Source organism: Pygocentrus nattereri, chromosome 3 (genome assembly GCF_015220715.1).
Source record: "Pygocentrus nattereri isolate fPygNat1 chromosome 3, fPygNat1.pri, whole genome shotgun sequence".
NCBI lineage: Eukaryota > Metazoa > Chordata > Actinopteri > Characiformes > Serrasalmidae > Pygocentrus > Pygocentrus nattereri.
Window position 1 is genome coordinate 13,677,660 of NC_051213.1, and position 17,288 is coordinate 13,694,947.

The 17,288-nt window shown below is 39.4% G+C and overlaps 2 protein-coding genes across 2 annotated transcripts in view; both read left to right on the forward strand.

Moving 5' to 3' along the window:
* Positions 1-269: 269 nt before the first annotated feature.
* On the forward strand, positions 270-13,271 carry zgc:111976 (uncharacterized protein LOC553663 homolog). The gene is given in 19 exon segments (XM_037536793.1): positions 270-606; positions 726-775; positions 935-1,017; positions 2,122-2,197; positions 2,331-2,385; positions 3,216-3,348; positions 4,060-4,088; positions 4,243-4,314; positions 4,419-4,493; positions 4,594-4,670; positions 5,227-5,292; positions 5,500-5,611; positions 6,849-6,973; positions 8,345-8,463; positions 8,741-8,939; positions 9,881-9,976; positions 10,146-10,248; positions 11,298-11,575; positions 11,578-13,271. Coding segments are annotated over 18 exon segments (1,785 nt in total). The 5' UTR covers positions 270-606; positions 726-756; the 3' UTR covers positions 11,646-13,271.
* A 1,467-nt stretch (positions 13,272-14,738) lies between these two features.
* si:dkey-192l18.9 (F-box/LRR-repeat protein 7) overlaps positions 14,739-17,288 on the forward strand; it is a 42,534-nt gene continuing 39,984 nt past the window's right edge. The window contains exon 1 of the mRNA XM_017704283.2: positions 14,739-15,134. Within this exon, the coding sequence (XP_017559772.1) occupies positions 15,098-15,134 (37 nt within the window). The 5' untranslated portion in view covers positions 14,739-15,097. The remainder of the gene's footprint in view (positions 15,135-17,288) is intronic.

Consider the following 17,288-nt stretch of genomic DNA (forward strand, 5'->3'; position numbering starts at 1 on the left):
CAGATGGTAAACAATTCATCACACCACTGTAACTAGGGAGGGACACGATTAAACACAGCCAACTTCTTACACTTAGGTTAACTAAATGAGCGGGAGACGTACGGCGTTCTGGGGGTCCTCTACGTGCTCCTCTTCGCGCTCCCCATTGGTCCAAACCCGCTCAGTGGAGCCACAATGTTAATTGCACTGACGTTACTGCCGGGGAAATTTGGAGAGCTAATGCTAGATGAATGAACATAGCGGAGTCCCCTGTCCACTCATTCAGCGGGTTATTGTTTTGGCACTGGCAAAGTTGTCCAGCTGTAAGCCATTTTGGGCTAATTTTACATTTTACCTAGTTTTCCACTTTCTCCAAAGTAAAAATGTGGATATGTGAGTTGTAAAACAATATATTGTTCATACACACTGGGCACGCGGATGCGATTCAAACGTGAACATCACTGTGAGGAACCGAGTCCAAAGCTTTGGAGTTGACTCTCGATTCCACAATATATTTGAAATCGAGGAATCGATTCTTTTTGGGATCGACTCCCACCCCTGGTATGAGCGCCAGTCGGTGATAATTCAGACCTCAGAAAACGGATTGCTGTAAATTGCGAGGGAAATGTAAGTTATTACATTGTCTGTCAGTGTATTTGGAAGAATATCCGCAGTCGTGTTGGTGGTTTAGTTATCTCCTTGCAGGCTAGCCGAGTATGCAAATGCCCTCTTCCCTCACTCTTCAGTAGAAAGCAGCAGAGCAAACAGGTGGCTGAAATGGATTCAGAAAGCAATGGTAAGCGGAGCAGTTGCAAGCATGCAATAATACATGGAAGAATACATGCATGTCCTGATAATAGCTCTATGTAAAGAGCTGCTCTTTTAAAGCTGCAGGTTCAAATCCACAAAACTAAGCTACATCATTCACTGTGTGATTCTCCCTTTGGCCTTCCAGTCAGGAAGAAGATGTCTGACTTATACGCCAAATATTCTGAGAAACCATGGAGTGAGACCTTTCAGCTGGTGCGTAGGTGCATGGTAAGAGAACCTCAAGGCTTCTGCTCTCACATGAGATATATCAGAATCTGGCAGAAAGCAGGATGATGTAAGATGTGAATCAGCTCAAGGTTGAGCCCAGTATTGACCTACAGCCAGATGCAGTCCTGAGCTCCTCTGTCACGTTACGTGCCTTATTCGAGTGATTTCATATTGCTCTCACTGCTGCTGTGCTGCTGAGTAAAAGTTGTGTGCTCTGCCTAACAAATGTCTTCCAGATGCAGAGCTTAAGCAAGACTGTTGTGGCCGGAACAGTTCTGTGCCAAACTAATACGTAAACAGCTGTCTTCTCTCTGGATGTAGGGAGACATTCTCCTTCTACGCATTTCTCCCGAAGCAGCTGTAAAATATCCATTCGTCTTGGTATTTGTCCAGTTTGGATTACTGTCAGGCATTTTACATGAGCAGGATACAGAAACGGGCTGATGTGTGGTACAGGTGTCTGTCTTTCATGGATTGATTTTTGTCCAAATTATAATTATAGCACATTAAAAGTGGAGCCTCTTTTATGCTGTTTTATGAATAGGGTATGATCCCCAAGTTGTTGGCCTAGGTCCTGGGTGTTCCTGCCCAGAGGATTTAAGGGCTGGATTAAAGCCCAAAAAGTCATGAGCACACTTCACAGACTTGAACAGAGAAGCATTATATTAAGGGTGTAATATTCTCCTGCTGGGCTTTCAGCAAGGATCTTCTAGAGACACTGCATGTTCAAAAGTACAGAAAAGTGTTGCTAATAGAATGGGACGTTCTGGAGCAGCACCCCAGTCACCATACACCAAACTCCCAATACCCTGTCTAAGAAATGAAGCAGGTGCCGACAAACGTTTGAACATGGTTTACATGTGTTTACTTCAACATTGCTGCAAATGCAGCACAATATTAAATGCTCAGTTAGAGTTTGTTTGAATAACGGCACCAATTCCACCAAAATTTGTTGATTTTCAAACATGCCAAAAATATTTGGCTTCACCACCCAGGGTTGGTGTGTGTTAACTGAAGAAAGCATAATGCTCACTGCCTGTTAGCAGCATTAGCAACATTGGCATATATTGAAAATAAAAAAAAATATATATATTTTACTTACAGGACAAAAGTAGAACAGACACTAAGCCCCGTGAGACCATTATGAAATGCATGCAGAAACTTCAGGAAGCTCTGAATGGTGAGAATACACAGTACATCTGCCATCATCCATGATTGGGGGAAGGGGGTGTCTAGATATCAAAAATATTAAAATATAAATTTGTATTACTTTAATATTTTTTGTTTGTGTTTTTCATCTTTACTCTGTATAGTGAGCTCTGTGAATGCCATGGTGTCCAGGCTGGAGATGATTGCCAAACAGAGAGGGTTTGAACACTTTATAAAAATACATTTTGGAATAAGCCTCTGTTTCATGTATTAGCTCTTAATGCTGGGCATTATATTGTCTGTATTGCTTTTGAGTTTTGACTATATTTTTTGCAGGATATTAGATAGAAATTTAGAATTAAATAGAATTAAATAGCCGTCTCCCTGTTGCCAGGGAGTTTTTATTAATTTATTTGTTCATTTTATAAATTCTGTTTCATGCGCTTTACGCATGGTATCCAGAACCTGAGTTAAGTGCATTGTATGCCATTTCCTGGGGGGTTCAGATTTACTTTTATGTTCTTTTACAACACATCAGTAGGTTTCCTTCTCGGAAATGATTTTTGTCTCATTATCATCTACAGTGTTTTGGCTTAAGGCAGTGATCACTAACCCTGCACCTGGAGAGCTATGTACCTTTATGTGGAGTCTAGTTCCAACCACAATGCGCTACAACTGCTGCAGTTAATTAACTTATTCAGAAGTGCTTGATTGGCCAGATCGGCTGTATTAATGTTAAGCAAGCATGTTACATACAGGTTGGACCTACTGCAGGAAAGTAGATCTCCAGGAGTTGGGGTTGCTTTCATGTTGTTTTAAAAGAAGCAAAACTAAACAAAACAGTCAAATGTCATACTCACTATAACTGTGCTCTGAAGAACAAGTATTCTCATAGTGGCTGTAGAAATGCAGCCTCTAGTCTTTCAGTAGTCTTCCACTAGTAATTCAGTCTTTACATAATGATGAAATGCTGTACTTTAATCTTCATCAGACTGATGGCAGTTACAGTTTGAATGCAGTGGGGTTTTTTTTCTTGATGTGCTCTCTAGACTGGGTTCCCACCAGAGTCCCACAGAGACAGCATGCTATCTGACAGCAGATCTGTTCTACCTGGAGGTGCTCCTGCTGCCTGGGGGAGGGGTGGAGGACGTGAAGGTAGCCCAGCATGGTGAAGCTCCTGAGGTGAGATAAATACAGGGACAGTATAATGTAATGGGACATTATGGGTGGGCAGTATAATATATATTTTAAAATGCATAAAATAATAATAATAATGATGATGATTATTATTATTATTATTATTATTATTATTATTATTATTATTATTATTATTAAGTTACATTTATATAGCACCTTTCACAAACCCAAGGACGTTTTACATCATTAAAAAAATAAATAATTAAGATTACAGAGAGGAAAAAAGGAAGGTTTTTAGCAGGGATTTGAAGGAAGACAGAGAAGAGCAATTATGAAGAGGGGATGGTAGAGAATTCCAGGGTTTGGGGGCAGCAGCACTGAAAGATCTGCAACCCATAGTAGAAAGTCTAGTTGAGGGAACTGTGAGGAGTCCAGCATTAGAAGATCTGAGAGCACAAATATGTATGATAAATATGACAAAATGTATTTGTATTGATGTACATTCTATCACATTATATTACAATGTTTTCCTGAGCATGTCGTGGGTATTACTAGTACTTAAAGGATGCTCTCCAACTGTACGTTTAATGCTCTTTTTTGTCTGTCCCAGCTTATCAAACTAAAATACTGATATACATATTGTGTATCATGAAAATGTCCTGAAGTGTTGTGATATTTTTGCCATGTTGCCCACCCTCAGGGCAGATGTACAGACTTGAGGTAAAAGTAGTGACAGTTTTGTATTTTGCATTCTAGTCAAATGTGTCACTCCTTCAACTGCTAAGGTAAGAAAACATTGCTAATTTTATCAGTCATTCCTTTTTGCCTGTAGAAGAACTTCTGAACCTCTGAGTTTCTCTGTCGTTTAACTATTGATGCTCAATTGCTTGATTGGTCCAAATGGACAATCATGTCAGCTAACCTTCCTTAACCATAAAGGATGAAGAAGTTTGAGGAATTTTCAGTCAAGCTGGATGACCTGGCTTCTCTCTACAACGTACCAGGAGACAGGTATTACTTTGTTAACTGTGAATCATTACTTAGTTTCACTTATTAAGCATCTATATCGGTTTTAAATTGTGTTTTTTATTTATTTATTTTATTTTATTTTACAGCGATACAAAGATAAAGGTATATATGTCCCTTCAGCATCTGCAGAAAGACCTACTCAAGATATCCAATTTACCAAGGTGTGAAAACTGAATGCTTCATAGTTTCAGTGCAAATATATTAACTATATAGAGGAAATTCTTGTAAAAGAAAACATTTCATTTTGACTTTACCTTGCAGACATTTGATAGAGAGTGATGTGCAAGTTGACATGGTTCTGAATGGCAGAATTGGGAGCATCATGTCTTGCAGAGAAGGTATGGGGGGAATGTAATGTGCCGTTAGGTGTCAACCAATGGATTTAGAGGGCTGGAAGCTTGCAGAAATAAGAAATGTAGTCATTTCTACATTTGTTCAAGACATGTCTGTCCTCTTAGTGATGCCACATAAGGTGTCATAGGTGAGATTTTCCAGTTTAAAGACTAAGAAAACCTTTTTCAGCTGATATATTTCAAAGTTTTTTTCATGTTAACTGGCTAATACAGAAAGAAGCCAGAGAGATAACATTACTACAAGACAGCCGAATGTCTGTATTGATTGGCTTCTACATCAGTGCATTTCTTTATCACCATAGCAGGGATTCCCAAAAGTTATATGGTGTGTTTGTGGAAGTTATGCTAGGTGTTGGATGAAAAAGTCAAAAGGATGCAAAATCATGAGTTCTGTCAAATTGATGAGGCTGAGGGATGCAATGCTGATCAGCCTTGTATACATGACACAACAAATAACATTAATGCTTGTTTTTGGTAAGAATACTCCTGAGTGCTGCACTGGTGTTAGTATTGACAATTAACGTTAGTACTTTCCTGTCAGGACACCCAATGAGCATCCAGTACTACACCAGCCCCTCAGACATTCTGATGGAGATGTTTCGTCCAGGTACTTCAAAATAATCATTTACTTCACCATGGCTGTAATGAGGTTCACAATGTAGATCCTGAGGTGATGCTCCTCTTCAACTGCTAACTATATGTTAAGTTTTAAAGCACACATTAATACACAAGCCTGGAGTGGATATTATATACTGGAATTCAGCATAATATCTGTCATTTTGGCACCTTACATGACTCATTTGTTCCCTGCTAGGTGAAAGCAGCCGTGGTCAGGCTGCCATGGTAGTGGTGGGTGCCAGTGGCACTACACACAGGTTGCAGATGGAGTCTTTGATCCCCACTCCCCCTCAAGTGGATTCGGTGGGGTGGGTAATGGAATATTCTAAGTCTCTGGCTAGTGTGTTGGTCACTGTCAGTCATGATCAGGTGGGTATTTCACAAAGCAGGATTTAGCAGCCAGATAACTTAAGCCAAAGTCAAAGGTGCTACTGCAGCCTGGGGGAGGGGGTGATGACAGGAAGGTCACCCAGCATGCTGACACTTACAAGATAAAACATATGTATAATAGTGATTTTTTTAAAGGATTCTCTGTCAAAATGACAAAATTAACCACTACTACATCTGTTGTAAACATGCCTACTCACCACCTACAGTAGTGCTGCAGTTGTCTCTACAGAGAGGTTTTTTGGTTTAAGAAAGACTATGAAAACCCCCTTTTCATGTATTTTGAAGGTGAAGGAACTTTTGGCAGATACTTGAGCGATTGTTATTCTCCAGAAGGAAGCTAGATAGATAAAAGTACTGCTAGGAAGCTGAATGTCATGTCTGTATTCATTAGCCTCAGTGGCTGTGCTGGCAGTCAGGATTTCTTTATCTTTTAGGGGATTTCCGTTGATGGTATGATGCTTTTGAGCAATGCTTAGACTTATCAGGTTAAGGAATGCAATGCTACACTGCAGAATATTACATAACATAAGAAATAAGCTAGTTTTGGGCTGTGACGTCCATTTAGTGCGAAATTAGTCATCAGTCTCATAATTAGTATTTTAGTCAAACGTGTCCCGTGTTCTTTAGTTTCTAAGGTAAGAAAATATTACATATTTTATCACTGCCATGTCAGTAGGGGAGCTACTATTGAAAGAAATATACTTTTACTTATTGCTCCTCAGTTAACCCTCCGGAAAGTCAGACTGCTTTAATAGGACATGATGTAAGGATATTCCTATTGAGCAAACCTAAACTTGTGGCTTAAGTTGTTTGGCTAGCTGGAGTATTTGGTCTGAGTGGGTATTTCACAAAGCAGGATGTCGCAGTTTAGCCAGACAACTTAAGCCCAAAATCAAGCTTGTTCAATAGGAAACAAGCTGAGGGACATTCCTATTGGGCTTACGTTATCTGGCTGAGAAATCCAGCTTTGTGGAATACCCTCCTGGTCTTTCGTGAACTACCCCCTGCTTCATATGAATTGTATAATGCAGAACATGAAGATGGTAGTTGTTTCAACTCAGCAGTATAGTTGTATTGTGGATATTAATCTTGACCTATTGTATTGACATGAATTCTCCTACTAGTGTTGGAGTGTGAGGTGTATATTTTTTGCAGGCTCCCTGTGTTCAGGCCACTGTCTGAAACAAGCTCTGAGCTCCTGCCAGCCTTCTTCCTTCTCAAGCTCCAGCCACCACTGCCCACGCTCAACTCCTTTATCCACAAGATGAGCCAAATCACAGGTCCAGGCAGTACTCAAGTCTCTGTCAACAGAATAGAATAGTATTTGGTCTTCATTTAATAGTGTTTGTTTTGGATAGAGGATAATATCACTGTCCTAAGAAAACTCCAAAATTTTATTTTTACATTAAAAGGAACACATTCTTTCCTTTTAACGGGCCCATGTAATGGAAAACCACATTTTTCAAATAACAGAGGCTGCTATAAAATAGAAACAAGTTTCAAAACATATCATTAATTCCCTGGTCCATATAGTCCATATATGCAAACTATGCTGCAAAATCAACCTGTTGTGAATTTACTGTTTTTTGTGATGTCACAAAATCCAAAATAGTTACAAATATCCACCTATTGACTTTAAAGTAGTTTAGGTCTGCCTATTCATGCTAAAGTTATAAAGAATGTTTCATCCTGAACTGTTTTTTTTTTTTTTTTTTTTTGAATGAAGCCTGATACAGAACAGCCAGTCAGAACAGATTATTTACAGATTATTGGTCTTAAAGGCACAGTAACAAAAGAACAGCCTATATAAGGGATACAGAGAGGTTTGAAAATGGACATGTAAAAATGAATGGAGTTTTTGGTACGTAAACCCACACAAATGTTATAAGTTGAGCCCTGGGGAAAAAATAAAATACAAGAAAAGTGTAGGATATGAACCCTTTAATACATATCAGTTACTTCTAATTATGAAATGTTACCACAATGTAAATGGCAGCTACTGTGCTCAAATGATTTGGGGAAATAAGCAGACTTACATGACCTTGATTGACTGTGGTGATACAATAGTGTTTGGTGTGAAAACATACAGTGCAGTTAGCGATAATGATGGTTGAGTTTGCACAATTTAGTCACTAAAGTGTTATCTTAGCAGTCAGCGTTAATATACACACACAGAGGTGGGTAGTAACTAGTTATACATGCTCATGTTACGTTTTGATGAGTTCATACTTTTGTGTTTTCAAGTGCTAATACTGCTCTGGTATATTTGTGAGGAAAGTGTAGTCAGTAAACTAAATGTTCATTTGTTACTTCAGTGCTGCATTGCAGTTAATCAGATCTCTCACTCTGGACGTTTGTGCATCAAAAAAGTAATCGCACCGAACAAACTTTGCTTCCCAGGCCCAGCATCTCTGCTGCAGTTGTATAGAGAACTCAGTACTTATGTACTTTTTGATCTGATGCTGAAACTTCTGCTTGTTTTTTTTTTTTAATACTTGTTTCATAGAAGTAATACTTGTCTGAGTATTGATTTAGCCAACTCTGCCCACTTCTGTTCTCACCAAACAATTGACTGCATTATTGCATTGCAGCAATGATGTCCTTGAGGTTGTTTCTGGACACTAACAGGGAGCATGATTTATGTCCTCTAGATGTTACACCAGAGACTGACCTGCAGGGGGAGCCCCTATTCCAGCTGATAAAGCAGGATGGACTGGAGGAAAAGAACTGTAAGACGTCAGGTGATGGAAAGGATGTTCACTTTCTTAAGGTATGCAGAATATTACATTCTTATTTAAATTCAATGCGTTGTATGTTTACACTTGCTCTTTAAATATTTAAGAAGCATTTTTTGTGCAGAGAATTCTCTTAAATTTGTGTAACTAGATCCACATGTACAAGCTACATGAAAGCTCTGTGACCCAATGAAATACTGTATGAATTGTTTTTAGGCTTTGAAACTGTAAGAATACTTATCATAACTTCTGAATATGCCTAATTGTAACCAAGACTCATTCAGATTCTGCTCTTTTGCCATTTTATATTAGACTCTTCCTGATGCTGAGCTTCACAACTATGTGTTCGGTGATGCTGAATGGAAGTGTGACTCATGGAAAGGAGCTATAATTCACACAGTTCCCTTCACCCATCCTGCCCACGTGCCTGCCTTATTGGAGCTCCTTCGCCATCAGTCAGTCATCAATGTCCTCTTAGCAAGCTGCATTTCCAGCCATGAGCACCAACCAGGTAGTAGAAGTAGTGAATCTCTATTGTCTTTTTCTACAGCCATTTCATTGCAGCATAATATTAAGGAGGTGATATAACATCACAACATGGACACATAACAAATGTGTAGTACAATATTCAGTATTACTGAGCATTGACAAATGCATAATAGTGTCAGTTTATCACTGACAGCAGAAATAGCCCTCAGAATAGGAGTTAGTTCCTCTTACAGTTTTAAAATGTGGTCTTTTGTATTGACAGACTTGGGCCTCCAGTATAGAGAAATCCATATGTAGTGTAAGTCAGTGTAAGTCATTGGAATGAGATTTATTTTCAAGTAATTTTAGACCCCTTCTATTTATCCATGTATCATGAATCTTTGATACAAATGAGAGCTGCTCTAAAAAAAAGAAAGAAAAACACAAAGTGCAAGTCAACTACAGAAAACCTGATTAAAAATCTGGCATGTTCTGCTAATTTTAGTGCACAGTTGTAATTATTTATGGAGTTTAACATATTGGAAAAAAATGTAATAAATATGCTGTAATTTCTGCACAGGCCCCATTTTATGTAACCTTGTAACCTACTTTCACTTAGATAATCAACATAATGTTGTTTGACCATGGGAGCCTAAACGTTTGCCTTCTGAATTTTGGTTACATCACTGAGTATCATATTATTGGTAAATATTAACCAGTAGTACCCAACAAAAGGCCCAACATTTATAAGGTCTGATGTTATTGGACCTTATGAAATGATTTAGAATTTTCACTTCTCCATCACACCACCCCACATATCATTGAGAGAAAATGCTCTGCTAGGTCAGATACCCTTTAATACTGCTGAAATGAATCATGATAACAGTGTAATGATTTCCAACTCGCTTTGGCTTTAACATTTAATCTCTGTACTTGCTGATACACACAGGCACTCTGCAAATGTTGTGCTCTACTTTTTGGCAGGTATAGCATCTGACCTCAACTGTGAAATTCTCCCGGAGTCTGACTGCAGCTTTTCTGTGGCCTTCAGCCTCCTGGACAGTGACTCTCTGGCAGTTTGTATGTGCTTACACAATCGTCTTATGGCGGATGAGGCCTGTGTGAAGATTTCAACACTTTGTTTTACATGCTGCATACTCAACTTCCTCTTCTTGTCTTTTCTTGTCGTTTTCTCTCTCTTTTTTTTTCCCCCTTCCTTTTTTGATCTTGTCTTATTATTGGTGCCCAGTGATGATTTCTGTGGTGGATTGTCGCCAAGTGCACTGCAGGCTCCTAATGGCAGGTTTAGTGGATCACTCTCTAGATAACTACGCCTCCAGAGTCCTTACACGGTACACTTTCGCATGTTGGCAGATGAAATTGCATTTTGGTCAAAACAAAAAAATGATATGTATAGTAAAATTATAAGATACTGTGAAAATGCAAAACCTATATTACCACAGAAGTAAGGTACTACCATCGAGTGCATCAACAGCACTTATAATCCAACAACTGCAGAAAATTAGATTTGAAGAATATATGGTACTTTACTCTGCAATGGACTAGGCTTTTATGAACATTTATGCAGGGTTTTGTCAGTTGTCGTTACAAGCCTATGTAGGTCTCATATAACCTTATGAACCACACCCTACAGTAAAGTGTTACCAAATATTTAAATCCTTAATTTTGTCAAGAGTGTAGTTGATTTCACCATCTCTCCAAAAGTGTTTTGCTGCCATCTCGCAGCAACGCTGCTTGCTTTTCTGCTTGCAGTCTGTTCCACACATGCGCAGACTGAGAAATCTGAAAGAAATCAGAGTAAGAGTTTACTTGCACTGAGAAATCTGACTTCTGAGCTAAAATCCAGCTTTCTTTATCTGATTTCTTAATCGGATTTCTAGATCGGAGTATGGTGTTTACATGACCATTTGAATAATTGGATAACTGCAGAAATTCGATCAGATTACTGTACCTATACAGTACTAGTTTTTCTAATTACAAACACTTTTTTAAATTTTATTTTTATTTAGTTTTTTTAAATAGTGGAAGTACTGCTCAAACACTTCCACTGCCCTAAGGAAAGAAATGCATACACAACCACATGACGACTGACAAATCCAAATTTTTTTCATACCATTAATCTGTACATATGTCACACTACAAAATTAGACTATTAAAATAAAGAAACTAATTCTACTATAATACTAGCTACTCTGCATGTGGCTACTGCAGCACTTCTGTCATATCAGTCTAGATTTGTCGTCAAATCAATTTTTTTTTTGTTCAATATCCAGATCATCAGGTATTAAATCAGTCATCTCTACTAAGTTTTAAAAAATCTTTCATTCACAAAAAATGCTGTCAGGCTGAACTGTAATTGTTTCTCTTTTTATCTTTCCAGATGTTTATCCATCCCCATCACTATAAGAGCCATACGGAAGAGGATGGCCAGTATGAGGTCTCCAGCCTGCCTGATCTCTGAGCCTGCCTCTGTTCTTACGGTTGAAAGTCCCTCCACGATTCATCATGCAGTAGACAGCATCCCAGCCACAATCCCCACTGCCCTGCTCTCACCTGAGCCCATGGAGGAGGATGGCCTCCCCTCTCCTCCTGGACACTATGTCATGTCTGTTGCTGCTGCTCCGGTGGTTGATATTAATACAGATGCGGTTGCTAATCCTTCCCCTGTGCCTCTGTGGATGTCTATTCACACTGGGTGGCCAGCAGCCTCCCAGCAGAGCTGACTTAGAGGAGTGGATTAGGTTGAGTTGTTTTTAGAAGCTTTTGTAGAGTCATTTGTTTTTTTTTTAAGTTAAAACATTTAATAAAGATAATAGTCTTAATCTGATTCATTACTAGAAATGTACACTCCACACTGCTGAAGTTTGGGGACACCTTGCCCTTTTTTTGATACTGTAACTTTTCAATTAAATAAGGATTTATTAACATAAACTAGCTTTTTATAGATACTAGATATATTTTGCAGCACTCCAGTTCATGCTCAAATATCTGAAATGTTATATCTGAAAAGAGATGTGCTGCCATCACAACAGTGGGATAGAAATTGGGTTTGGCATTATTATCTAAGTAGAACTTTTTTCAACTGGTCCTCCAAATTTTGCAATTTAATGACGAAAACTGTAAAAAATCTACACAGCTTTCTATTTGATATGTGAAGTCCTCATTCTTTAAACATTTTGAAAGCTAGGTTCCCCTACATTTTTGATGAAGTGTATATCATTTGAATGTCTTTGCAAGTACAAGGCATCGGTTTGTCTCAGTATAGCATAGATGAGCATCAGTACATCATTATATGGTCTATCGGAGTTCTTTATTTTTTACATTATTTGTTTATGAAGTCACTATGGAGTTAAAAAAAACACCTACTGGATCCTAATTTTCATGTGTTAAAGGTGCATTTCAGCCAAAATGAAAAAATGGAACCATCACTAAATCTGTTGTGAACATGTCTAACTCCTACAGTGGGGTCTTGCGAGTATGCTCCAGTTTAAAGACTAAGAAACTCTCTTCTAATCATGTATCTTGAAGGTTGGAGGAACTTTTGAAAAGGTTCTACTGCTTTTGGGCAGGTAGAGGGCAATTTGATTGAATTGTTTTCCTACTCACTGGCTAATGTAGAAGGAAGCCAGCTAACTGTCCTTACCACTACGAAGCCAAATATCACCAGAAGGATCCCAGTGACACAACAGTGTATATGTGTAATGCATGCTAAGTCTTATAGTAGGAAAACACTGACGGATGGAAACGAAACAAAAGGATGCAAGCTTGTGAACTCTAGGATGAGGGATGCAATGCTGCACTACAGAGTAGCATAACTTTTTTTTTCTTGATAAGTCTCATATCTAAGGCCCTAAACCAGAGATGGGGAACTTGGGTCCTGGAGGGCTGGACTCCTGCTCAGTTTGACAATCGTTCTGCTCAAACACACCTGATTTAACGGGTTGCCAGGTTGAGTAGGTGTGATTGAGCAGGGAAATTGTCAAACTGTGTTGGATTCTGGGCCTTAATTCCACTCTTGCCCTAAAGAGAGGAAGTAGATAGCATTCTTGGGTTGCATACCGCTGAAGCAGAGCGTTTGGCTGTTAAGGGTTTCTGGGGCTTGGCATTTGACCCTGTCCCAGACAGCCAGCACACCACTGATTGGTACCATGTGAGCCAAATAAACAAGTAAAACGTGGTCACTTCTGCTAGTGTTTTCTCAAACCCACTCCCAGAAAAATGTCTCTTAGACATTAGACATGCTCCCCGAATTGAGTTCAGGCCTGAATGAATGATTCACTGTGTTTGTCCAGAAATATTTATAAAGTTCAGAAATTTTGTGGTTTGGCCTTTTTACAATGCACTCCTTGTGTAAAAGATAGCTGCCAATAAAAAGCTGTTAACAGTTAACACTGCAAACATTTTCCCAGTTTTTAATGCATGGTTTAAGTAAGTGATAGTATGAAAAGGTGAAAGAGCGTGCATTGCATCTCTGCACTTTGTTTAGAGGTTATTCTTGTACATTTATCTTTAACAAACATATTGTTTATTAGTGGTAGAAACAGTGGTAGAAATACCCTGAATATGTCAGCACTTAACCCCAACAGGCACTTATAAGAGCAATAATGGCCATTGTCCCTCTGCCAGTTCCCCACAAAGGTAGTGTGAGTGATTAATAGGAATTTTAAGGAAGCAATTCCTTTACAAAAATGCTATTGCTTGTTGTTCATGATTCCTGTTTTGAGGTTCACATCACAATAAAATTTCCGCTGATAAAGCTCAGTCACCTTATTCTGGACAGGAAGTCTCAAGAGACGTACAATGGAGCAGACATCAAGACTACAGACAGCAACCTGCAGTTTATAGACCATGTGTAACTACGTTAGCAGGCTCTTTGTCCCGCGATTATAAACAAGGCTGTCTTATAATAAGCTTCATAAACAGTTGCTTAGCTCCCCCCAGCCACAAAGAGCCCAGCACTATATTCTGATTGCTTGTGTCACTTATGATATTCGCAGAAGTGTCTTATGAAGACATCAGAGATCACTTCAACTCACTTTGGAAACAAAATGCTATTTTATTTTTTCCTAATCACACTGAGGGTGAGTGGGGCGGATAAAGGCTTCTCAAATGTTCTTCTCAACTGGCCTTTTTTATAAAGATGTCAAAGAAGGGTTTTATGACTTGTAACAATAACTGAACCCTTTTTGGTTCATATACACAGCAATATACTTCAAAAATATTTGAGAAAAATCACAAAGAAGGTTTTACATCATATTGCAAAGAATCATATAACCATGCAAATTAGGGATGCACAATATCAGTAGCAGCAGCGGACAGATATTTAGAAATGATCAGTATTTCAAACCCCTATTTAATGATGCATTTATTACTCCAGAAGAGCAGAAAGTTTAGGCGACACTGCTACTGCATAAAATATCTGAGTGTCTGATCCACTCTTACCAGCGCAACACACCACCACGTCAAAGTCACTCCAGAGCTGAGAATGATCCACCACCCAGATAATCCTTGCTCTGCGGTGGTCCTGTGGGGGTCCTGACCTCTGAAGGACAGGGTGAAAGTGGGGCTAACAAAGTCTGTAGAACTACAAAGTGCACCTATATGGTAAGTGGAGCTGATAAAATGGACAGTGTAGAAACAATGAGTATCATTTTAATACTGTAACGCTATTTGTATCCATTTATTTACTTGTTTAGTTAATCTTAGCAGTGCCACCCCGATAAAACTCTCGGTCACTGTTTTCTATTGTGGTCTAGCTACGCCCCTGTTTCCACACTGATGGCCAGTGCAGTGTCAAGTTCAGCTCAGCCTTAAAGCCAGCGGTCTCTTTAAAGCCCCTGTGCTTCAGCCCCTGCATCCCTCTGCTGGAGAATATGATCTTGAGCCTCTCTTCTCCTCGAGCAGTCTGCGCTGGACTAACATCTCTGCAGGACTGAGTGGACGGACACTATGGAGCCTTCTAACCAGGTTTAAGCTCTTTCGGGGCAGCACAGTGCTGTTATTTTCGGACTGGACGGCTGTTCGCGGCGTTGCTCCCCTCTGGCCGTTTCCCGCATCTCGTTACTAAGAGTTGGAAGTACTGGTTCGAGCTCGTGTTGGCTGTTTTAGTGTGTTTTCTGGCTCGGGGTAAAGCGCCATGTGTACCGCGGGGCTGTGTGGATAGACCATGCCTCCTGCAGGATGGGCGCGAACAATGGGAAACAGTACGGAAGCGAAGGTACGTAGAACAGCGGACTTTCACAAAGCTGCCTGCGTGTAAAGGCAACTTACAGCGCCGAGTCGGCTCTTCTGTTCTTCCTGTGCTGGATGTGGTTTGGGAACACGCTGGTCAGCCTGCTGTAATGAGAGGCAGATCTGACCAGAGACCGAGGGCCGTTCTGTTCTTCTACATTTGCTTTCTGTTGTCCTAAAGCAGCAGAACGTCTCAAGTGCTTAGATACAGTTACTGTGATCAAGGCAAAGTCAGCTTCATGAGAACGAGGTTCGTTTCTTCCGCCTTGAGAACTTCTAGATCTTGTGCTCAGCAGTCAAGGCGAGAGTCCACATCTGGTCATCCTGATCTGATCCTCATGCTGGGTTTACAGATGTCTGAGATGTCTGTCCAGCTCAAAGTTCAGGCGAACCTAAGCACAACACAGTCCACCTTGCAATAACTGATCAGATCTCTCTCTCTCTCTCTCTCTCTCTTTGTGTGCAAAGGTCTTAGTCATCTCAAACAATATATTACAATAAATACAAATATTATTAATAGAAAATCCAATAAGTAATGATTTTATGTCTGTGTTCACTCAAAGTTCCACTTTTTTCAACATTAAAAGTCTCAAAGATCCTAAAATCGACTGTTATATTGAACATCCAGCAAAGTTTGAATAAAAAAAAGTAATATAATAAAATTCAGCTTTAAAATCAGATCAGACTCATCTGAGAACTGTGTGGGCGTGGCCTAATAAGCATCCTTCAGTCCAACACTACTAGCCATCACTGAACTGAACACAAGAGCACAAGCTATTAAGCTTCTCTGACTTGACCAGCGAGGAGGACTTAACCACAGGGCATGGGTGTCCGATCTTATCCGCAAAGAACCAGTGTGCAACCATTTACGTAAAACAGTAAACACTTTAATAATTTAAAACTAAGATAAAGAGACATTTGCAATATGTACACAAGATTTAAGTTCTTATGAATACAGTAAAGTGGTGGTAACTGTGATAATACATTTTAAACATCTAGTATAAAGCAGTTCTAAACAGGCGGAGTCAGGAATACTCCTGCTTCTTCAGAATAAAAACCTGCAGGGACACCTGCCCTTTAAGATTGGACACCACTACAGCACAGGGGAACACTGTTTTGTTAAAGCTGTGTGTGCGGGACAAGACACATCTGCCTTAGGGGTACTGCTTATGTAAGCAATTTCCAAGATTTTCCAAGGACTTCCCAGGACATCGAGACAGGAACATTTTGGAGTACTATGTCAGCCGTATATTGGATGTTGGAAAGTTATCCACAGTGCATACTTTATGTTTATTGTGTGCCTGCAAGAGCAAGATCAACCTAGACTCAAAAAGGGTTCTATAAAGAACCAACAAAGAGTTCTTTGGCTTGCAACAATAGTGGAACCTGTTTGGTGCTTTTGAAAAAGGTTCTATATAGAACCATTTACAGCACATCTCTATCAATCTGAAGAATCATTGCATGATACAGCGAACCCTTTAATCATACACTGTTAGAAATAAACCCACTATGAAGGTACATGATTCATTCATCAAGGTACAAACAGTGTAAGTGTACCCTCAAAGGTACAACGGTGGTATTAAGGTCCAGTGGTGTACCTTACAAGAGTTTTTCCTAGTGGAAAAGTAGGATTTTGTACCTTTTCATAACCTAATGTTATAAAACAGAACAATAAAATAGAAATCCTGGAGACGAGAGGGGGGTATGGAGTCAATAGAGTTTAGAAAATATAATTTCAATGGATTATGGTACAGTTATGTTCCCTGACTAAAGGTACTGGGATGTACCCCTGAGGGTACCACCACAGTGACAAGAGGGGTACTGCCCCAGTGACAGTGTCGTGCCTTTTTTTCTGAGAGTGTACAAAGGGTTCTTTGAGTGTTCATTTTCTTTACTAAAGAACCTTTGAAGAACCATCTCTATTAAGAGTGTACTTAGAAAAACAACCTGGATTCCGAGGATTTTAACCATTAACAGACCTGTAGTTGTTATCTAATACCTAGTTTATCTAATTGGTCCTTTATTACATTAAATCAGATGTGATGGCATTTTTGAAAAATACCTGAGATGGCTGGAGTTCAGCAAGAAATCAGGAACCCAATATCAGTTCTTCAAACTAGCTGCTTTCTTCAGTTCTTCA